A 24,184-nucleotide genomic window follows, 5' to 3' on the forward strand; every position below is an offset into this window, starting at 1 on the left:
GAAGCTCCTGAGTGCAAGGCACTGTGTAAGCTGACATCGGCAAGGGATCACTTACACCATCAGCTAACTCCCTAGTTCAGTGGCAAGAGAACAGGATGCAAGACAAGGGTAGGTAAGAGAACACAACAAATTAAAATAAGGGTATTGGACATGAGGTTGGAACAGTATACAGATGCAAATTTTATTTTTTGAACAAAGAGAATGCACCTATATCAGAGAGCAGAGTCACAGGGATCTTAGGCCCAGAAGTGGCTCTTTCAGGAGGCACTGGAAGGGATTTGGGCCTTGCTGGGTGGGTTAAATTTGCCACTCATCACTGGGATTGGAGAGTAGGTCAGACTGGGCAGCAGTAGGAGCAGAGACTGGAAGGAGGGACGTGAGCAACAGGACAGGCCGAGCTGATGGGGGACGCTGAGAAATAAGGTGGGACTGGGGTCTCGTAGTCCGACGTGGGCTTCAGTGACATTTTAAGGAGTTGGGGCCTTTTTTACTGGTCAGAGTAAAGCCACTGAAATGTTTTGTACAAAGGAGCAAAATAATCAGCTCTCTAGTTTGAATGATTAGCAATAACACGGAGAAGATTGGGGGTTATGAAAAAATTGGTGGCAGGAAGAGAGACTAGGTGAAAGACGAAGAGAGTGGCAGATATAATGAGACACATTACAGACCAGAAGTGTCTTTGGGTTGCAGACAGATTAGATGCAGGAAAAAAGGGAGCTGACTTGAGAAGGGGAGCAGTGACGCTCAGGAAGAAAAAAGGAGAGGCATCATTGTGATCAAGAAGATAGAACGTGGGTTTAGACAGGCTGGATTTAAGTGCTGAGATGTTCATCCAGATGGAGATGTCTGGGAATAGCTAGAAACTGCATTTGGGTAACTTCCTGTTATTACAACCTATTATAACCTAGAACAGAAGCTGTTCATTTTGGACTTTTTTTTTTTTAAATGAGAAAAGCATGATTTAGTTAAATGTGGAGGTATTGCTTGTTAGTAGTTTGCTCCCATTTTACCCTTTAACAAAAAAGTACAAAAATTTTGTGAACTCGATACACATGTCTTGATTTGAATGGGATGCAATATGCATGACATAAAAGTTTTTAGGAGACAACGATGAGAACTGTGAAAAGTTTACATTTGAAAATGCATGGTTCATCTTAGGCCATGAATCTCATTTGGTGGTAGAAGGGTACATTGAAGGAGTTGTTTTCAACCTACTTCCACCCCCTCAAGAAAATCTCTGAAGAGTGGGTTGTGTACACGCTCAACCTGGAGGCAAAAAAAGACAAACAAACAAAAGAAACCCTGAGCATCACTGATCTAGAATGTTCAGCTGCTGAACCTCTCATGCTAAGCAGAGAGAGAAAGTGCTCCCAGGGTGAGTGACCCTGCAGTGTAGGTAGGGCTCTTGTGTTTCTGCTCAGCTCCTTAATTATGAACTCCTTCTTGGTCCTCGTGCTTTTTGTAATCAGGGATGGTATCTTCATGGATCCTCAGGCCCCTGGTACATATAGATGCTCTGTCATTGTTGAGTAAAGGGAAATATGACCACTTTCTCTCATAGAATACGACTGTCCCTGTATTTTCTTTAAGAGGCAGAAGATAAATTTTGAACGAGAAAAGAGAGATTTTTAAAAGTGATCATGACTGGGTTGCCTAGGTGGCTCAGTAGGTTAAGTGCCTACCTTCGGCTCAGGTCATGATCCCAGGGTCCTGGGATCGAGTCCCACATCGGGCTCCTTGCTCTGCGGGAAGCCTACTTCTCCCTCTGCCTGCCACTCCCCCTGCTTGTACTCTCACTCTCTCTCTCTCTCTGTCTAGCAAATAAATAAATAAAATCTTTAAAAAAAATTAAAAAAATAAAAGTGATCATGACTGACAACTTTGGCACACTGCTGAGTAAAATCATAGATTAAAATAATAGATTTTTTTTTTTTAGCCCCAGAATGGACACTTCATCTTCCAGTCTAGCCTCTTCATTTTATGATTAGGACATTTAAACCCTGGAGGGAGTACTAGAGAGAAGTTGGGAATGAAGCCCAGATTGCCTGATTTCATTATCTTCACACTGTACCATGCTGCCCTCCTTCCTAGTCAAAGGTATTGGAAAGTCCTTCTGCGTCATTTGCCTAATAGAGTTCATATCCTGGCTAAGATTGTTCTCCAGAGAGGTAATCCATTTACAACTAATTTCCTAGGACTAATTTTCTGAAAAAAATAATTACAATTCTGAATCATTTTGCGGGTGAAAAATTCTACCCTGGCCACAAGCAGAGCTTAAAAAATGAATGTTTCTTCTCTGTCCAGCAGCGTATATGTGTCTGACCTATATAAGGTAGCAGTACATCATTACTTGTTTCCACATGTTTTTCAATAAAGAATTGTGGCATTTCAGAGCTTGAAGGGATATAGCTCATCGAGCCCAACCTCCTCATTTTGTAGATGAAAAAATCAAGTCTCAGAAAATAGTGTAACACATTCCCCAAGGTCAGTTCATGGAAGATCAGATTCCCAAATCAGTGCTTTTCCCACTTTAGTCCTTTGTCTTTCTCCCAATGGCTAAGCAATTTATGCTAGTCGCCCTTCAGTGTTTGCTAATAGGAGTGCCTCTCTCTAAAGCCTGCCTGTGACTAATCATTGAGCATAAACGTTTGTTTTCATCACAGTGTGAACAGAAAGAGTTTCTTAGTGAAACTGGGTTGTGTCATGTGACCTTTGACATGTCAGGTTTGTGCAGCAGAAACATTAGGGAGATGTTCTGAATTTGATATCTCTGTTGTTGAAGCTCTCGTACAAAGAGATTCTTTATTTCCGAGGACTGTGTGTGTTTTTGGCTGCAGGACTAGATTATAATTCTAGTTTATAGATATGACCAAAGCTGGTGGCTTCCTGTCACTCAGGCTCTTACTCAGTCTCTCTGGGTTAATGTGTTGACTATTTCGGGCAGACTCCTTCCTCCACTTTTGACCCTGCCCTATCCTCACTTCCCCTCCTATTTCAAGGACCAGGCTTTCTCTTTTTTTTTCTGGTTTTTCTCTTTTGTTTAATCGTAAGCAACTCCCACACTCCGTTTGTAATTGGCTGGTCCTGTTTTTTAAGAGTTTATCGAGTCTTTCAGCTTTAACTGTGGCTTCTGCAGTAAAGCATCCCAAACGCAGATCTCCACACCTGGCTTTTTACCTGTCTTCTAGACATTTATTTTCGGCATCCTGGCAGTCATCTCTGGGCAGGCCTCCTGCCCTCTGATCAGACAGTGGCCCTTTTGTTACCATCATTAGGTCATTTTTGCATTGTGTTAGGATTGTGGTCTGCCTGACACGTTATTATCTTCTAGCAGGGAGTGTCATGCTCCCTCGGACGCGGTAGCATCCACCCCGACTGGGTGGTCTGGATGAGGCTGTGTGTCTCAAGTATAGAGTCCCGCAGGGGGCCCCAAGATTTAGATTTCCTCTCCCTGGGTCATGGCTGCAGAGAATAAGATTATGGGAGTCACTGAGTTTCTTTCTTGTCATGCGGAATTGGGTAACTGGTTGGGAGAGGAGAAAGATAAGATATCTATGAAGTTGGACCAACTCTTTGGAACTAGATGTTGATCGTGATAAGTAGAAATCTGTTCTTGGGAATCTGTTTTTTGTGCTTTAGATTCTCCACGATTATTTCCTTTTTTCCCCCTTAATTTTTATAAAATTATTATTGATTTTTTTTTAAAGATTTTATTTATTTATTCATAAGAGACAGAGCGAGAGAGGCAGAGGGAGAAGCAGGCTCCCCACTGAGCAGGGAGCCCAATGCGGGACTCGATCCCAGGACCCTGGACCATGACCTGAGCCAAAGGCAGACGTTTAACCATCTGAGCCACCCAGGCACCCTATAAAATTATTTTTGAAAAGGCCAGACTGACTCAGCTGTTAATAAACAAAGGGAAGGCTATTTTTTTTTAACACCTATTCCAGAATATTCAGTGCAGAGTATTGCATCCTTGCTTAATTTGAGCAGCAGTGATTAACCGACAGGATCCTAATGGATTCTAATCTAAACTTAGCCAACCAAAGTCCTGTTCCACCCCTCACCCAAGATATGGACTCTCCTTGTTTTCCACGAACACCTTTCATGGATCTGGGTTTTGACCCTTTTTCTCCTCGTGCTCTGTACTTTTTCCCTTGCATGATTTTACTGATCCCCAGATTATAACCTAGAAATTCCAAAATGTTGTCTCTAGCCTTACCTAACCATTTCCTGAATCTACCCAAGAAGGTCCTATTCAGGAGGGCCACAGTTTACAGGGCATCTCCTTAGAAACTAGAGCAGCAAAATTCCTTTGTCCAGTACAGTCATTCTTTATGTCATCCCAGTGTAATTATTAACAGTACCCCCCTTTTTACTCTTAAAAGTGTACCAGTTGGGGAATTATATGGTAACCCCATTGATGATCATATTCACTTTTGCTTCCATCAGAACACTCCACCTGGCTGCATCCTAGGGCTCCTGTGTTTGTGCTCCTTAGCCCGTCTGCTGCATCTCTTGTTCCTTCTGAATCCAGTACCATCACCTGGCATTTGTGTTTACTTGCTCCGTCTTCCTGACTTAACGAATTCAAATGATCGGTACAACTCTAGATTTTAATTTCCTCGCATATGAATTTTGACTATGTTGCCTCCTCCATATCTCGTGGGCACTGCCCCTGGGGAGCCCTCCTCGTCTGCTGTCTAGATTCGTGCAGGTTCTGCCAGGCTCTTCATCTGCGGTCTCTCCGCCCCCTTAGCTCACCATGAGAGGGTCTTTCAGACGGGAACTTCTTCATGTAATTTCCCTGCTTAGCGTCTTTCCAAGGGTCTGTCACTCCCAGGATAAGTGCCAGACCTATATGGCGACAGACAAGTCCCTTCTTGATCTGGACTCAGTTCACCTCCAAAGGCACACTTCCTGTCTCCTTCCCTAACGCGCTGTGCGCTCTCGGCAGGCACCCCACTGGCTACTGTGCAGATGCCCTGTGCTCTCTCCTCTCCCTGTCTTCCTGTCTCCGCTTCAGATTAACCTCAAATGGCCTCTTCTCCTCTCCTGACCCTTCCCTGCCTGGAAAACAGCTCAGCTCAAGTCTTGGCATCCAAAAGCGAGGTGCTCCCAGGGCTCCTCTCCACACTTCACTTAGAGCGTTTCTACTTTAATTGTTTGCATGCCTGTCTCTCTTTCTGTCTCCTCCAAAAAATAAAAAATACCACTTTTCCATTTTTGTGTGTACTGTGTCCGGCAGAGTCTCTGGCCTGCGAGTACTGTTGGCTGAATTGATGAGTGAGTGGACTGTTCCTGCAGTTCTTTCTTACTGAGCTCCTTCCTTTCACCCTCCTTTCCAGTATACCTTCCAAATGTACCAGTCGGTTTTCAGAATCATGCTTATCATGGCATTTTGCTACCTGAATATATCCTCATGCCTACAGAAAACCTATCTTCACGCCAGCCTTAGAACTCAGCCCTTCACAGCGAACTCCAGCTATGTTTGTCTTTGGCCATTCACCCCTAAATCTACCTTGTTGCTTATGCCATCATTTCTCATTCTAACAGCCTTCCATCTTTCCTGCAAGACAGTGGGCACACCCATACCCCCAGGGTGTCCACTCTGTGCATTTGCAGACTGCTTTCACTCTCCCTCCCTCTGCCCAGTGTCAGACTCTCAGCTCCCTGACCTGACTTTGATCTTCTATCTAGCTCTTTGGACTTGGGGTTTCTACTCAGTCTCCCTGGCACTTCTACCTTGCTTCTCAGCTCTCCTTAAAGGACCATGGCAGAGGTCGGTCACTGACCTTCAACATCTCTTTCCCCCTTCCATAATAGTGGATTCTGCAGAGTTCTGGGCTCATGACCACCCAAACTAAAGACCACATTCTCCAGACTCCTTTGCAGGTAATAAGGTCACCTACCTAAGTTCTGGTGGGTGGGATATGAGTGGAAGTGAAAGCTTAAGCTCAAACCTCTGCTTTTTAAGTGTCTGTTGTAGCAGATGTATCTCTATCATGATGAATAGGACTTCGGTTTAAACCCACCTGTCGAGATCTCTTGTTCTCCGTCACTTGGGTAGGACACCCTGCCTGGTTTAGGCCCCCTGGGAATCCATTTCCAGAAGCAGTGACTGGCATCACAGCATTTATCCTCTTCACAAACCCCACCCATCAAGGAGAGAGCTTAGATTCCTTGCTCCACCTTTCCCTCCTCTTCCACCTAGTACCACTTTGGACATCACTTCAGTGCCATTTTGCCCATGTCTCTACTACACTTTGGATTCCTCCCTGAGAAGCAGAACTATTACCTTACTCATCGTCACAATCCTCAGGTCTAACAGAGGACCTGGAAGAGTGCTTAGTACCTCTTTCTTATAGTTGTGGGGATTAATGAGCACTAAATACTTGCAAAGTGTTAGAACTGTGCCTGGCACTTAGTATGCACTCAGATAGCTGTAGCTGTGCTTGTTAAGTGTCAGTTGGGTGGAGGTTTTCAACTCCTTTCTGTTCCCCATGGAGCCCAGCAGTGGGTTTGGATATGCATCACCCTGCTATCCTCCTGGGGACCAACATTGCTTGCTTCCTTATAGAGAAAGTCATTGCTTATATTATTGTCCACTGACCTACCTGAGTATAATAAAAATTATATACAACCCACTTTGAAGGTCAGAGGTAAAAGACTCTTGCAGATTTTGGTTGTATCTTTTATCATGTCTGTTTGTAATTTAAAGTAACGTCACCTAGAATTATATTGAGATCAGTGACATTTATTGATGTGCTATAATTCCTTACTACTTAATTGAATATTTAGGTTATTTTCTAATTGGTGATTATGTTGATTATAATAATAACAGCTAATAAATATTGAGAGTTTAGTACATGCTGAGCATGTGAACTTTTTATGCATCTCTTCATTTAAGTCACATAAGAGCCCTACAAATACAAATATTTAAACAAAGATAAGGAAACTGAAACAGAAATGTTACATGATTTGCCGAAAGTCATAGATAAAATCATTTACATTGGCAGAATTAGGATCCAGGTCTGTTTTGGCTCTTATCTGCTTTTGCTGCAAGTATTAACTTGCATAATAAAGGTATTATTTTTATCTCTTCTCTGGGAATTCACAAAGTTTAGTGCTCTGATTGCATTCTAGTTAATTTCCCATTAAAGTTCATTTCTAAATCAGCATTTCTGAATTTCTCATTTACTATCTAATGCATTTACTGGTATTATACAAATTAGTCATAACAGTTTGATAAGAACTGTTATTTATATATTTGACTTTGTTTTTGGTTCATTTCTTGGCTTAGGGAGTTTTTGAATTTGAACCCCAGACCTATCTACACAAAAACAGACTTTGATTACAGTTGTTAGAGGAGATCCCTCCAACCTGAGCAGGCGCAGTGAGAAACCAATGTTCTAGTCAGTTCCCTTTGCAGGCAAACCTGGTTCAGCGCCTCCATTTTGGGGCTGCAGAGACCTCGTCTCCCATCCCCCCAGCATCTGAAAAGATTCCCTACATCCGCTGGTCTTCACACCAGCACTGGCTTCCTGTTCAGATTTCACTTAATTGGTGGTTTTAGCTTGCTTGCTTTCTTTTTGACCCTTAGGGATTTCCTGTACTTCCTTATGAACTCACGTGTAAAGTCTGTTTTGGGGACAATATGAAGCAACTGGAACTCGCATATACTCCTGGTGGGCGTGGAAATTGGTATAGCCACTTCTGAAAGCTCTTTGCAGTATATACTGACCTAGAACAACATATGCATAGCCTGTGACCTAGCAGGCCAGCTCCGAACATAACACCCAACAGAAATGTGCACGTGTGTCCATCAAAGGACATGTACTAGAATGTCCATAGTAGAACCCGATGTCCATTACCAAGAGAACAGATAAGTAAATTATGATGTATTCATATATACCACACATGGAATACCACACAGTACTTTTTTTTTTTTTTTTAAGATTTTATTTATTCATGAGAGACAGAGAGGCAGAAGCTCTGCAGGGAGCCCGATGCGCGGAACTCGATCCCAGGACCCCAGGATCATGACCTGAGCTGAAGGCAGATGCTTAACCGACTGAGCCACCTAGGTGCCTCCACACAGTACTTTTTTTTTAAAAAAAGGGTAAACTATGTTTAGTCCCAACATATGGATGAATTTTATAGAATTTTATAATGTTGAATGAAAAGAAGCCAAATATTAAAGTGAAATTGCAATATGATTCCACTTACATTAAGTTGATAAACAGGTTAAACCAGTCTCTGGTATTAGAAATCATCATAGTAGTTATCTGTGGGGGAAAGAGGAGGGGCTAGCAATTGAGATGGAACGTACAGGAGGCTTCCAGAGTGTGCCTTACACAGTTATGTTCACTTTGTGATACTTCTTCAAGCCTATTTGTGTACTTCTCTATGAGGATAGTATATGTCAATAAAAATATTTACATAAAAAGAGGAAAAAGGTGTGTTTCTGTATTTTACAAAATAGAAAAAGATGTTTTACAGCAATATTTTCAGACTGCCTGGTTTACTATTGTTAGAAGTGAAAAAATGAAATCCGCCCAAAGCCTGTGTGTGTGTGTGTGTGTGTGTGTGTGTGTAAGGGAGAGATGGAAAGGGTGTTGCTTGTTTGGTTGTTAGTTCCTTTTTATGGTTTCTGGTCTATTCAGTTTTGTGCTTATTCTGGTGGGAAATCAGTAAACAAATCATGAAGTAGTAAAAGTTGATTTGGCAGAGGTCCTTGGCCAATATCCTGATGTTCTATCCTGCCACACAATTACTTACTTGAAAATGTTTGCACATATATTGTCTTACTTCTACTTTGTTATGAAACATTTTGGAGAACTAAGAGTTTCCAGTTCATAGGTTACTGATACTTTTTTTGGCTTCTTTTCATTCAACATTATAAAATTCTATAAAATTCATCCATATGTTGGACCTAAACATAGTTTCCAGTTCATAGGTTACTGATACTTTTTTTGGATTTCCTGAAGCAACAGAGAAGAAAGAGCTGCAAAAGAGAGGATGCATATCTTCAGTATCTGTTTGGAAAATTTTTCTAAAAACTCAACATGGTGTTCATATTTTTCAAATAAAAATAGGGCAGTGTAAGATCACAAATATAAATGTGCTTACGGGGACTCTGAGACAGAATTGTTAAAATTGGAGCCCTGCACTTACATGACCAGGAAAACAGTTCATCATCTACGAGACAGCATGGAGCACCAGTTGTAGCAAAAGTCTTTTTGCTTTATATTGCCAAATTACCATAAAAGGATACTGTCTGCCGAAGTCCACTTCTTCCTTAATTTCACTCTGCAACATGAGTGATTAGTAAGCTTTTTTTCCTCTTGAAACCTAGGAGGCTGTTCTGTGGAGTGATGTTGTGGTCCTGTGATTCACATTTGAATGAAGCACTCTTTGCTTTCCATTTTGAGCCTGTGTTTAGGTTAATGTGTGTATTTGGGTTGCTGAAATTGAAATATGATTTCTAGCTGAGAATTTCTGATTTGCTCATTACAGGCGAATGACTTTTCCCTTGAATTTTTCATTTGAGTTTATTCATTTGGGCGTGAGGTAATAGAGCCTTTACCTTTACAGAACTGCCTGGAAATCTTGTGTAAGCACGGAGGGCTTGAGCCAGAAAGGAGAGATAAGTGCAATCGGACCGCGCACGATGTCGCCACTGATGACTGCAAGCATCTGCTGGAGAATCTGAGTGAGTGCCATTCACAGCTTTGTTCATCCTTCCTCACACTGCTGGGGCCTCGGGCACATTGGGAAGATATTCATGCAGCTACAGTTTGCTCATTCACTTCTTCGCCTTCTTTGAACCCTAGCAACTACAAACATATTTTACTGATTATAAAGGTGATGATTATTTTTCTCCCTGCAGAATGGCTTTTTAGAGAATTAGTTGCTATTCAAATAATGCTAGATCTTCTTTGTATTTTAATGACCTTGGACAGTATTTAATTATTGCTCTTTTTTTCTGGACTTAGATTGTCTCTCTAAGACATGAGATGAATAGGGCATGAAGAATCCTGGCTGGGTACCTTTGCCATTAGCTGATCATATAAATGTAGGAAAGTTATCTCTCAGTGCCTGGTTGCCAACCTGCCTGTGAAGATAATTGAAGATCTTTTGGGTCTCTTCCAGCTCTAAGCATATATGCTTCTCAGCACATGTTCTAAAAGGTTCACTTGTGGGTTTATGGAATATGGAGTTTCAGATCATACAAAATATTACAACTTCTCATATCAAGATTATCACTCAGTCCATCCAGTCAGCCAGCTGTATCAATATTTCAGCTTTAACATATATTCTAACATTGAGACAGAAAATGAACAATAAACATAAGAAATAATTTATTACATGGTATGTGAGACAGTAATTTGTGCATGGAAAAGACTCGGGAGGATTGGGAGTGTGAGGATGGGTTTCAGTTTTTAAAGTGATGGTCAAGGGAGCCTCACTGGTGAGACATTGAAGCAACCACTTGAAGGAGGTGAGCAGGGCAGCTCAGGTAAGAGCTTTCCAAGCAGAACATTGTCAGGTGGACAGAGGCCCTCGAGTAGGAGCATACCTGTTGTGTCCGAGGAGCTGTAAAGGGGGCAGAGTGCTGGGTTGGAATGAGCGAGGGGAGAGAAGTTATAAGATGGGATCAGGTGGCAGCCTGATCTGGTTGGAATTTATAGGCTGTTGTAAGATAGCCCTTTCAGTGTTTGAGCTTCAGAGTGACAGGATCCGCTGTACATTTTCACAGTTCCCGTGGCTGCTTTGCTGAGAATAATTGTAGGAAGTCCCAGGAGAAGTCAGGGAGACTTGTTAGGCCCTCGATGTCTTCCAGCATGAGAAAATAGTGACAGCTCAATCTAGGATTGTCACAGATGAGGTGGTGAGAAGTGGTTGGGTTCTGGATGCAGCTGAAGGTAGAGCAAGCAGAACTTCCTGCTGGACTAAATCTCAAGTATGAGAGAGGGGGGATTCATGTATCACTCCCAGGGATTCAGCCTCAACGATTGGCAGGATGAAGTGGCTGTCACGCGTCAAGGGGAAGGCTGTGGGTGAAGCAGATGTTGCTAATGGAGATCAGGAGTTCCGTTTTAGAAGTATGAATTTGAGATGTCTGTTAGGGTATCTGTGTGGAGATGCCAAGTCAGCAGGAATTCCGGAGAGGAGTATGAGCTGGATACATAAATCTGGGAGTCAGCAGTTTATAGATGATATTTAAAGTCATGGGACTGGATGAGATCACTAAGGAAGTGAACACAGACGGAAAAAGGCAGAGAAACACTCCATAGTCCTGAAATCTGGAAAATGTGGAGGGACCAGCAGAGAATCAGTACAGAGTGACCAGTGAGGCATGAGAGGATCCTGTGGGAGTGGATCACAGAAGAGAGAGGGAGAACTTATGTCAGCAGCTATTGACAAGGTGAGAACTGAGAATTAGCGATAGTTGGAAAAATAATCCGGTAGTTGGTTAAGAGAGAAAGCCAGTTTAAGAAGGGAATCATAAAACAAAAATAGACTCTTTCAACATTTTATTTTCATTTTAATCATACAAATATTTCTTTCATCAACTCTCAGGTGAAGGTCTTTACTTTAGTATGGTTTTGCTGACTGAAGTCCCACCTATTATTTGAAAACCACACCTCTCATGCTTCATCTGTGATCTCTAGTGTTTGAGGAATTAAACACATTTAGAAGCAAACTAAAGGCAGTATCTGTCTAAAGATATTTTTTTTAAATTTTATGTAGTTATCTATACCTTATTAGATGACTTTTTTTTAACTACCTCCTCTGTTCAGTGTCTCTAAAGTGTACAACTTCATTGTCATAGGAATAGTCATTTCATCACTTTATGGAATATTTAATTTCCTAGTTATAGTAATGAGTTCAGCAGACATAAAAGATTAGAGAATAAACACAAGTGACTCTTGGTGAGCGCATAATTCAGTTCATGAGGATGGAAGGCATCAGGCACTGCCCACCTCAGTGGGGCCTCAGTCAGTTGGTGTCACAGAGAGATTGGAAAGATCATTTAAAAAGCTTGACTGCACTGTTTACTATTTATTAGATGCTCACTAGTATTTACCATGTCACTGACGGTGTGTTAAATTTATTTCAAACATGAGTTCCTTTAGTCTTTATAACAATTTAATAGCACATTCCTAACATTTTGTAGAAGGAATTGGGGTATAGAGAGATCGAGGCAATTCACCAAGTACACGTGGCTAGTAAGAGGCTGGTCCTGAGTCTCAGACCAAGGTTGTAGGCGTCTGAAGCCACTATCACTGACCTCTACAACTGTAACCTGCCTTATTCATGATGTTATCAATGAAGGTAAGGAGAAAAGGCAATATAGAGAATTCAGGGTCAAGAGAGCACTCTCGTTTTCCCAGATTTTTTTTTTTTTTTTTAAGAACTTGAGAGTCTTGCTGAAGGAAAGAGCCAATGAACTACGAAAGGGCAAAGATACAAGGAAAGATAAACAATTCAAGCAACATGGTTCCAAAAAAACTGTGAAGAGTTTGGGAGACCAAAGTTTACTGCAGTAGACGAACATTCAGTTAATAGTGTCTGAAGAAATACGATAGCTAACCTTTGCTTTGTGTTTCAAATGTTTGTATCTGCCTATTTTATGTAAGAGTTTTGCTGGTTTTTCCTATCCAGGTTTTTTTTTTCCCCCTAATTCTTTTATTCTTCCGACAGACGCTCTTAAAATACCTTTAAGGATTTCAGTGGGTGAGATTCCACCAGGCAACTATTGTTCGGATGACTTTGAATGCGAAAACACAATATGCACTTTAAATATCCGCAAACAGACATCATGGGATGATTTTTCAAAAGCAGTGAGTCAAGCTCTGACAAATCATTTCCAAGCAATCTCCTCTGATGGATGGCGGAGTCTGGAAGATGTGACATTTAATAACACCACTGACTCCAGCATTGGCCTCAGTACAAGCAGTGTGCGATCCGTCATGCTAGGTATCAGCAATCCTGTGATGATGAGAAAGCTGAATTTCTCAGTTTATTCATGTTTATGGGCTCCACAACCTGATACTTAGTTCATTGATTAAATACATTCAAAGCTCACTTGTGACAGCTGCTGGTGCTGAAAAACTTGAATATTCACAATGCAGCCATTACATAATGTTGCCCGTTAGTATAAAAAATGCTTTGATGCCTCAGATAATACTTAGAGAGTAAAGAACAAGAAAGCCCTTGATGAGGCTTTGTGATTGCACTTGCTCTTCTGATAAATGCTAAAAACTAAGCACATTGCAGCTGTTTACTGATACACAAGTTCTGAACACAGCTCCAGATTTGTACTTGGTCTGTGCCAGGGATGCTTATAGTATATGAACACCTTACCTCCAGCACAGGAGCCCTAATGAAGTCTCGAGTTGGAAGAAGCACTCTCCATTGAAGTTATAATCAAAGATCCCACATGGGATGATTCAGGGTGATAAGTGGTTATTTCTGTTTGATAGGCACTATGAAGCAGACTCCAAAGAACTTATTAAGATAAGATTCGTTGGGGCACCTGGGTGGCTCAGTACGTTAAGCGACCGACTCTTGGTTTCAGCTCAGGTCATGATCTCAGGGGTTGTGAGATCGAGCCCCACAATGGGCTCTGCGCTCAGCATGGAGTCTGCTTGGGGTTCTTTCCCCTCCCTCTGCTTCCCCCTGCTCCCTTGCACATCTCTCTCTCTCTCTCATAAATAAATAAAATCTTTTTTTTTTTTTTTTTAAAGATAAGATTTGCTTTCTGGTGAACATAGTAAGTGCTCTATAAATGTCCTTGGTTAGTTTGTTTCCTCTTGAGCCAGCAGAACTAGCATCTTTGGGGAACCTGCTATTATTTCAGAACTATGTTGGGAGCTTTATATACAACACCTCAACAAGTCCTTAAAACAGGCTCATTTTACAAATAACTAGTTACAAGATGACCTGCCTGAGATCACAGAGCAAAGAAGTAAAACAGGCAGGATTCAAATCCCAGTCTGTCTGGTAGGAAAGCCTACATGTTTTCAGCAGCAATATGTGGCAAAAGAATAGTCAAGGTTGAGGAAAAGGGTGAGTTTCACCATGCTTTTAATATATCAGCTTATTAGATCAGAAAGTGTTTTATTCTGTTAACTTACATATGCTAAGTCACCTTAAAAATATACATATTTTACTAGCTTTTAAGGCAGATTATTCATAACAACTTAATTTTATGAATCTTTGGCAAGATCATTAAAATAATTATTACAGAAGAATTATTATATAGTTAAGTAATTGCATTAAGACAATATGTCAAAAATGATTCTCAGTAACACACTTTGCCCACACGATGAACTGTTATTCAAGGTGTGGTTGTGCCCAGAGGTCTAATAAATGAAGTCAGCACAGACTTGTTTTGAAGAAAATGGCCTTTCATCATCAGCCCTCATCCAGCTAATCTGGAAACAAGCGTAAGCAAATGGATATTTACCACCATCAGAGAGATTTACCTCTGTGAGCAGTGGGTAATAAGGCCTGATGGTTCCAGTGTTCATGCTTGTCACTGACGTGTGGGGCACCCTGGTCGTTTCAGATCTAAAGATGATTGAGTTCTGTGGGTGAAGGGCTTAGTGTCGTCTCTGGCTGTAGCTGCTTGAAAATTAGCAACTATGACAAGAGTTAGTTATGTATATAAGTGACTTTACTATAGCGATAACCTAAGTAGATGAAAGGGACTCAAGCCACCAGATAACCAGTGAGTTATAGGGAGGCCATGCATATGTGGTAGGAATATTGAAGGATTTAAGATCTGTGGAAGGAACAAGTACGTACTACGCATCCCTCCCTAGAGTAGACACCTATTACTAGGGACCCTTTCTGAGCAAGAGTGAGCAGAGGGCCCGGACAATAAGAAGGCTTGCTTTATTCTGAGCTCCTGAAGTTACTGTTTTTTCTGGAATCTAAAAATTTGTTGGAAAGGGAGCAGATCATAAAGGACCTGTTACCTCATCCAAAGTGCTCGGACTTTGTGAAGCAGGCACTGCAAGAGCCATGAATATTTTATCATCCGGGGCACCTGTGTGGTTCAGTTGGTTGGGCGACTGCCTTCGGCTCAGGTCATGATCCTGGAGTCCTGGGATCAAGTCCCACATCGGGCTCCCTGCTGAGTGAGGGTGTCTGCTTCTCCCTCTGACCCTCCTCCCTCTCATGCTCTCTGTCTCTCATTCTCTCTCTCTCTCAAATAAATAAAATCTTAAAAAAATTTTTTAAAAATTTTTAAAAAAGTTATCAGCTTTGTTCCTGAGAGCTTAACCCTAGAAATAATTAGTAGTACTTTTACTCCCCAGATTTCTCGCTTACTCCAGAAAATAGCTCTGGAGAAGCCTGTTGTTGGAAGGCCTTCCTTTTGACCTTCAATAGACATTGTGTTTGGGAGTTCACCCCTGTGACCCTTGACATATTCTGTGCATGGCTTTGACAGTTTAAGCTCTGGATTCCTTAGGGTTCTCACATAGGAGATTGCACATTCCCTCTTATAAGAAAAATTACTTTAAGCTTCTTTGACATTTTCTTTCATTTTTTTTGAACTAGGAAATGTGCCATGGTCAGCAGGTCAGAGCTTCTCCCAGTCCCCGTGGGACTTTATGAAGAAAAATAAAGCAGAGCAAGTCACTGTGCTTTTATCAGGTAAGGATAGTCCAAATTGAGTGAATGTTGACACAGTGTTTGGCTTCGTGAGTGTCTCGCGGTGCTGATTCTTAAATCTGTACGTTTCTGTCCTGCATTCTCTAGCAATGCATGTATGACTCCCTCTACTAAGTAATTAGATGTTTTTTGAAACATTTGATTAAGAAGAATAAAAGCCAGGTTTCTGACACTTGTGGTGATATCCATCCTGATCATTGATTGCTGTGATTTTTTTGTTAATTTTATTTATTTATTTGAGAGCGAGAGTAGGGGGAGAGGGAGCCGGAGGAGCAGAGGGAGAGAGGGGACAAGCATACTCCTCGCTGAGCAGGGGAATCTGCCATGGGGCTGGATTTCACAACCCTGACCTTGAGATCATGACCTCAGCTGAAATCAAGAGTTGGATGCTTAACCCACTGAACCACCCAGGCACCCCACTGAGATTCTGATTGCCTCTCTCATTAAGAACAAACCAGAAGTTAAACCTAAGGTTCTGAGAGGGTGGCAAGAGACCATGTTAAAAAGAAATGCCTTCTGTTACTGTCAAGTCCAGTGTGTGATTAATATAATTATTATAATAGTACAAGGTAATGTTTAATGAGCACTTATTATGTGCTAGGCCCTGTCGTTTACAGCACATTACAAGTGTAAATTCATTTCATCCTTATAACAACCCAAGGAGATATGTATTTCTGTTTACCCTCATTTTATGTACAAAGAAATTAAGGCTCAGAAAGATTAATTTTCTTGTCGAAAGTTATATAGCTAGTCAGTGTTACAAGAATCCTCAATTTCTCAGCCCTTAACTGTAAAAGGGATTTCATCATATATTTCCCATAGTTGGGAATGGAGTCTTTAAAAGTTCAGCTAATAAAGTTTCAACTACTAAAGTTGTATTCTATTGTTTGAACTACTTATTGAAGTTAAAAATATATATATATATATATAAGACTATCCCAGAAAATTCCTTCAGACTTTCCAGCACTGTATTGAGAGAGTAGCAGAATTTGGGAGGGAAGTGAGGGAGATAGAGTCTGGGAAAGAACGTAAAGGATAACCCCTAGAACTGCGTTAATGCTGTCTCAGGCTAGAACTTTCAGAGGGTTGGGATTGCCTCTGATAACACTTGCTTATAAACAGTAAAATGCTGGATCCAGCGATCGGAGCAGATACTAGCTATAGTATTTGAGCTAGGACCTCAGGCCCTGGCTGTGACTGACAGGTGGGCTTCCCAGGGGAAGGAAGGGCAGCTGGGGAGCTCTGGGGAGACCAGGAATAGTGGCCATTTACCAACCAGCTCAAAATGTCACAGTATTTTCACAGCGATAAAGACATAAAGGTACCTCTTGGCCAGATGTCAGCTCTGCCTACATAAGTCAACAAACGTTATTGTATCTTTTATGAGAGGTTTTGTTGTATTTTGATCACTTATATTTAATAAGGAAGAACCAGGGTGCCTGGGTGGCTCAGTTGGTTGAGCCTCTGGCTCTTGATTTTGGCTCTGGTCATGATCTCAGGGTTGTGGGATCGAGCCCTGTGTTCACGCTGGCCATGGAGCCTGTTTGAGATTCTCTCTCTCTCCCTCTGCCCCTCCTTTCTCTCTCTCTCTCTCTCTCTACTTCTCCAAAAAAAAAAAAGGAAGAACCAATTTTCCGTGTATTGCTTTCTTAAATAGGTCCTCAAGAAGGCTGCCTCAGTAGTGTGACTTATGCGTCAATGATCCCTCTTCAGATGCTACAGAATTACCTCAGGCTGGTAGGTGGATGCGGCCAAGTGGAGTCTTAAACTCCCATCTCTGATGCTGGAATATATTGGTTGGCCCATTTTCATGTTTGAAAGAGTGTGAGCCCCCACTAACCCTGTGACCTTCCCCAGCAGCCCTTTCCCTAGAAGGCTGCTGGTCACTTAGTTCTGGATTTCTGTCACAGTCATTCATGTGTTCACCACCTGGACCCAGGGACTACCTGTTCCCTGTGAAGTGTTATAATTGGAGCAGGAGGAGATTGTCTTTCCCCAACATGGACTTGACATCAAGAAACTGATCATCAATATGAAAGACAATGGCTATAAATATCAAGATGCTTTGCTGTAAACTTTTGTAATTTAAAACTAAGTTAAATATGCTAGCATTAGTTAAAGTATTGATTTGGCTACTTCAACAGAAACTAAACAGTTATAGCTTAAACAGTATAGAAGTTTATTTTTCTCAAACAGAGAAATCCCAACAGGTGAGAGAGCCAGCCAGGGGATGTGGGGCAGGGTGACCCCAGCAGGGTGTCAACACCTTCTCTCTCACCGGGCCACTCTGACCTGGGGTATTGCTTATGTGGGTTTGGTCAAAGAGAGTCACCAGGTTCTAGCCTGAGGGAGGAGAGCCTGGAGGGCAAGCCCCTTCCTTTCTGGGGAGTTGCACACCTCATTTCTATCCACAACCCACGGACCAGAATTGAGACACAAGCTCACAGCTAGCTGGAATATGTGGTCTTTTGGTGGCCAACCACGCACCCAGCTACACTAGTTCTGTTATTAAAGGGAAGAAGAATATGATTATCAAGAGAAAGTAGCAAATTCTAGACAGTGAATAACTACAGTGCTTTGCATTTGTCCAGTACTTACTACATGCCAGACAGTATGCCAAATGCTCATAGGTGTGTTATTTATTCTTCAAAACATCCCTATGAGGTAGAAAGCATCATCCATTTTATGGATAAGGAAATTGAAACAGACGTCACATAATGTGCTCAAGGCCACGAGGCTAGTGAGTGATTCAGCTAGGACTGTGCCGTCCCTGCGACCCGCAGCGGTTTCTGTGTGAGATCTATCTAATCTAAAACTAATACTGAAGGTATTGAAGCAATACCTTCGATTGAAGCAAACATTCATTTTGCTTGCCGCCTTAATTTGGAAAGCTTTTTCAAACAAATGAATGGGTTTGCCTATGGTCCTTTACAAAATTAAAGGACCATAGGGGCAAGTATCAGTTGATACCTCTGTTCCCCATGGAAAGAAGTATTCAAAACCACTCTGTTGATGTTCTAGCTAAACTCAGAGTTGGGACTGACCTTTTTAAAAGAAGCCACAGTAGCATAGAAACATTCAGAGGCTTTACAATTTAGAAGAGATGGTGTCTTATAAATCTGAGACTTTCACTTGTTTTCTTTATCATGCGTTCCTCTCTCCCTACAGCTTCAAAGTAAGCCTGAGGATTACATTATAGGTGGGAGGGAGGGCTGTCTCCTCCCTGTGCTTTAGTGAAAGTTGAAGTTGTGTGACCAGTTGGTTTTCAGGAATGTGAGCCTAGGCTCCCAGTAGAATGAGCTTGTAGAACCACTTTCTTCTCTGCCTTCTCCCTTCTCAGCTTCTCTGTACCAAGCAAGGTTCTGGCTCAGGGCTTTTATTCACTCAGATGATAAAATAAACAGAAAGGTGGTGAAACAGATTACAACTGCACATTAGGCTTGACTGAGCAGGTCTATTAGGACATTATAACCAGAATATTCCAAGTACATTTATATGTGTGCCTCCTAACGCATAAGACATAGTAACTACCAATGACCAACAAACCAGAGACTAACTAGTTGTTAGTTCTATTCTCAGCTTAGTGAGTGTAGACAAAGGGCTTTTTAAAATTCAACAATTAAGCCCTGGATGAAGATAGTAAATATTTATCATGCGTTTTAGCAACCACTTCAAAATTTAAAGTCACTCAGGCAATAATATAATACCATGGTTGTGAATGTTTCATCTTCCATATGAGATTATAACCTCCCTAGTGAGACAGATAATGTGTTAACACATTTTTGTATCCTGTTTAGTTATTTAATTCAGTTGTTTGACAACTATTTATTGAGAGCCTTCTAAATGCAGACAGTGTTTTAGAAACTTAGGATATACCTATGTGTAAGATGCATTCCCTGACCTCGTGGAGCTTACATTCTAGTGGGGGAAGACAAATAGGAAACAAATGAATAAATACATTTGTGATGACATAGCCAGTCAAGTATGCAAATATATAGGAAAATATGCAAGTATGAAGGAAAATAAAGCAGATAAGGAGATAAAGAGCTAGTGGGAGGGATGGGAGAAAGAACTTCTGGATGGAGTTGTTAGCAAAGACCTTTCTGTAGTGACGTATAGACAGAAAACTAGATGAGGGGAAGATGGTAGCCTTGTGAAGCGTGTTTGCAGCAGATGGAACAGCAGGTAAAAAAGTGTCTATGTTGGCAGTGAGGTCTGAGAGATGGCCAGAAGCTAGATCATTTGGGATCATGGCAAGGACTTTGAATTTTACTCCAGGTGTGATAGAAAGCCACTGATAGGGTTTGAGCCGGAGAGTGACACATCCACCCAGTGCCACAGTAACTATAGGCACATTGATAGGTCTTTGAATTGTTGAAAATCTGTACGACATGCAAACCTAGTAATACCTGACTTTATTGAGTATTTATTATATGCCAAGCTCCGTTGTAAGATATATAGATTGTTTGATTTAATCAGTCCATGAGGGTAGGTATTTATATCAGTTACCCCCATTTTACAGGTGAATAAACCAAGATTCAAAGGAATTTGTCCAAGGTTCTCAGCAAGCAAGTGGTAGAACCTAAGGAGTGGCACCTAGTCTGTCTTCCTTTTTCATGCATGTAATAATACTGGTTAAGAAGGAATCACAGTAACCAGTTTTAACTGTGTGTAAATGTATTACATATAATGCATATATTAAAGCCTTTATGCAGAAAGCCACATGGATTGAAGACTTTAAATCAGATTTGTTTCTTTTTTTTAATGGTGTTATTTTTCAATACTTTCACTCTATAATTAAAATAATACAAATCCTAAATATCCATTCTGACAGCTAGTAAGGAAACATTTAACTTGATTGAGTTTTGAATCGCTAATAATTTATTATAATAGTTGAACTTAGTGTATAATTCAGACTTTCCCTAGCCAGTTGCAGTTTTTATTAGCTTATTTGCAAACTTCTTTTTTAATACTTCAGTGACTATGAGTAATTATTATATTAGAAAAATACTTGAATAGATCATCCTCATCTGAGCACTACTTTATTTTTTTTTATTCTTATGTTAATCCCCATACATTACATCATTAGTTTTAGATGTAGTGTTCCATGATTCATTGCTTGTGCATAACACCCAGTGCTCCATGCAGAATGTGCCCTCCTCAATACCCATCACCAGGCTAACCCATCCTCCCACCCCCTCCCCTCTAGAACCCTCAGTTTGTTTTTCAGAGTCCATCGTCTCTCATGGTTCGTCTACCCCTCCGATTTCCCCTGCTTCATTCTTCCCCTCCCGCTACCTTCTTCTTCTTCTTTTTTTTTTCCTTAACATATATTGCATTGTTTCAGAGGTACAGATCTGAGAGTCAACAGTCTTGCACAATTCACAGCGCTTACCAGAGCACATACCCTCCCCAGTGTCTATCACCCAGTCACCCCATCCCTCCCACCCCACCCCCCACTCCAGCAACCCTCAGTTTGTTTCCTGCGATTAAGAATTCCTCATATCAGTGAGGTCATATGATACATGTCTTTCTCTGTTTGACTTATTTCCTGAGCACTGCTTTAAAATGTAGGACTTGAATCCCCTAGGACATGATTCTTGAGATTCCAGTGCCTGGTAGCCATCCACCGCAATATGTGGCACACTAACCATCAAGAATCACGACTAGGAAATTCCACCTGCTCTTCATAGCGTCCCAGAATGAATTTGCTGTGTTCCCATAAAAATAATGTTGTAAATGATGACGGTTGTGAATCTAAGGCCACAGATCTCAACGCCATTAGCAGGTGGCTAGCCGGTTCTAGCCTGACCTCTTTTGTGCATGGAGGAGTAAATGTGGGTAAGGTCCTAGCAGAAGGAGGAAGCCAGTTCCCTGGTGTGATGAAGAGTGGCCCCAACACCAGTGAATCTTTCGGCTTCTGTGGCAATTATGGAAGAAGATTCTGGGCAGCGGGGCAAGAGTCAGCCCAGAGGAGGTCTGGAGCAGGAGGAGTTGATGAGTGTTAGAGGCTGGTGACAAGGCAACGGTTAGATCCAAAGTTATGTCTTATGGTTGTTTGGTTTTTTGTTTTCTGGGTTTTGTTTTGTTTTTAAAATAACTACAATACCAAATTTGTATGTCTGTGCTGCTAAAAGAGGGCCTATCTTTATGTGAAGTTAGTAACCAAGACCGATCTTGGCTTTTAAAGTTTCAGGAAGCTAATTCTTAAAAACCTAGGGTGTGTCTCTCTCTACGAACTGTAATTTCTCTTAAGTTCCCATTATTCTTTTATGCCTCTTCTGCAAAGAGGGTCCTCAGCCTATGGCTAAAACCCTCTCTCTCTGCCACGAAGGCCGCTAGATTTTTGGAGCCCAATGCTGGATGTGCCCGTATTGTCTGGGAGGGGGGCGGATGTTATATGAATCCATTGACAGTAACGTTGTTGCTTGTGGCTCTAAAGCCCTACATAAATTCTTTAAAGATTTTTTTTTTTTTTTATTCATGAGAGACAGAGCGAGAGAGAGAGGCAGAGGGAGAAGCAGACTCCCCGCTGAGCAGGGAGCCCGATGTGGGACTCGATCCCAGGACCCCAGGATCATGACCTGAGCCGAAGGCAGACGCTCAACCATCTGAGCCACCCAGGCGCCCTACATAAATTCTTTAAAATCAGTGTCAGAGGAGGTCAGAATGAAAGTCCTAGCTATAAAGCCATGATACTTTACGGCCATCTCAGCTTTATTGGCTCAGTAAAAGCCTCTCATTTTGTATTCTTTTTTGAGTTCAGCATCTTAGGGGGACCAGGCCTAAAACCGTCTCTCCACAGTAGAAGCTTTCCCTCAGGCTCTGACAAGTGAAACTCGGAACAGAAGTTGAGGTTTATTGCTTTAAAATAATGCCACGAGTCTGAAAACACATCACAGGTGCCCCGTTGACCACTGCAGAGACAGCAGCCGCTCTGGTGCACGCCGTTCTGCAGGAAAACGCTGTGGAGGGGAAAACAATCAAGGGATGGATGGGCCTTTGTTGAGGGCATTGTTTCCATTTAATCCAGAATTCATTTGCGTCACAAAGCACTAATTGACATGTGATAAGAACTTCCTGAATGGGCTGTGCAGACGCAGGAATAAAAGGGACTGGTACCGATTGTGATAATAAGGCCAGTGTCCCTTTAGTAACAAGAAGCAAAAATGTGCCCCTGGAAACGGGCACTTAGGAGTAATTGTGGTGACTCTAATTCACCTTTCGGCAGTTGAGTTTGGTTTTCTTAAAGAGCAGATCATCTCCTTTCAAAACAATTAAAATATTTACCTTCTGGCCCTCCCCCGCCCCCCCCCAAAATCTGGTCTGCCTGCCTCTCTTCCTGTCTGTCTATCTTGAGAGCCCTCTGCTGGCAGCGGGAAGCATGTGTATTTATAATACCTAAGATCTTGCTGTTTGGAGAAATGTAATTTTTAGCTAGAGCAGTTAAATGTGTTTTCCTTGCATAGCTTTGCATGTTTGCACCAGTCTCAGAGCAGCGGGCTCCTGGTAATTATTTTGTTGTTCAGATCATAAATGGTAACCAACACAACTAAACCATTTGATGAAATAGAACAAAATACCACTAACAAAAATTGATAATATCTGAAATGAGGAAAAACCTAATGGAATGCATGTATTAGAATGTATGAATGATCTGGAAGTGTGTACATTTGTTTTTCCATTTATGTCCTTATATTTTACCTTATTACAGAGAGGATATTAGACTATTTGAAGACAAAATGCTTACTGCTAGTGAATGGCCTTTTCATGGAAATTTCAAGTAGAATGTTCCCTGTCTGTATTTTGTAAGAACCTACAATCTGAGAACAAATGAGGTGTTGAAACTGAAGACAGCTTATCTATGAAATCTGGTCTCTTGCTGATACGTGATTTCAAAATCAATCTTGAGACAGTGTAGGCAGTTTGACAAGGAGGGCTGTAATGAATAGCGCACTCTTGTTTTCAGAAGTGAGACAAGATTAAATAGCAATCCTAGTTGGAAATCTCAGGGGTAGAATATTCGTAAATCTTGAAAATCTGTATCATGTTTCACTGGTATGAAACAATCCATTCCTTGTGAGAGAATTTCTACCCAGTAAGTCATGGCAGTTTGGGATTAATTTGAAGAGTACAAACTTCTGGTTTAAAAGTGCACTTGGCTTGCGGTACCCAACACAATTTCCCACTAAAGTGCTTTTGAAAAGTGGCAAAACTTCACAGTAACAGAGGAAAATAGAACTGAGGTCTTCCTTTAGCAAGAATCTGGAAAAACTTTCCAGTACCTTAAGTGTAAGAGAGTGTTAAACCAGGGCGCCTGGGTGGCTCAGTCGTTAAGCATCTGCCTTCGGCTCAGGTCATGATCCCAGGGTCCTGGGATCGAGCCCCGCATCAGGCTCCCTGCTTGGTGGGAGGCCTGCTTCTCCCTCTCACACTCCCCCTGCTTGTGTTCCCTCTCTCACTGTGTTTCTCTCTGTCAAATAAATAAATA

At 41.6% G+C, this 24,184-nt stretch overlaps 1 protein-coding gene across 2 annotated transcripts in view; it reads left to right on the forward strand.

Moving 5' to 3' along the window:
- The window catches only part of CTTNBP2 (cortactin binding protein 2), a 153,345-nt gene that overhangs the window by 93,610 nt on the left and 35,551 nt on the right, over positions 1–24,184 (forward strand). For both annotated transcript variants that reach the window (XM_045864354.3, XM_064575018.1), the window contains 4 exons: positions 9,598–9,715; positions 12,712–12,987; positions 15,580–15,675; positions 17,351–17,430. In XM_045864354.3, coding sequence (XP_045720310.1) covers positions 9,598–9,715; positions 12,712–12,987; positions 15,580–15,675; positions 17,351–17,430 — 570 coding nt within the window. The remainder of the gene's footprint in view (positions 1–9,597; positions 9,716–12,711; positions 12,988–15,579; positions 15,676–17,350; positions 17,431–24,184) is intronic.

This window comes from Mirounga angustirostris, unplaced genomic scaffold, assembly GCF_029215605.1.
Source record: "Mirounga angustirostris isolate CCGP_5_RB_7025 unplaced genomic scaffold, mMirAng1.0.hap1 SCAF_12, whole genome shotgun sequence".
Taxonomy (NCBI): Eukaryota; Metazoa; Chordata; class Mammalia; order Carnivora; family Phocidae; genus Mirounga; species Mirounga angustirostris.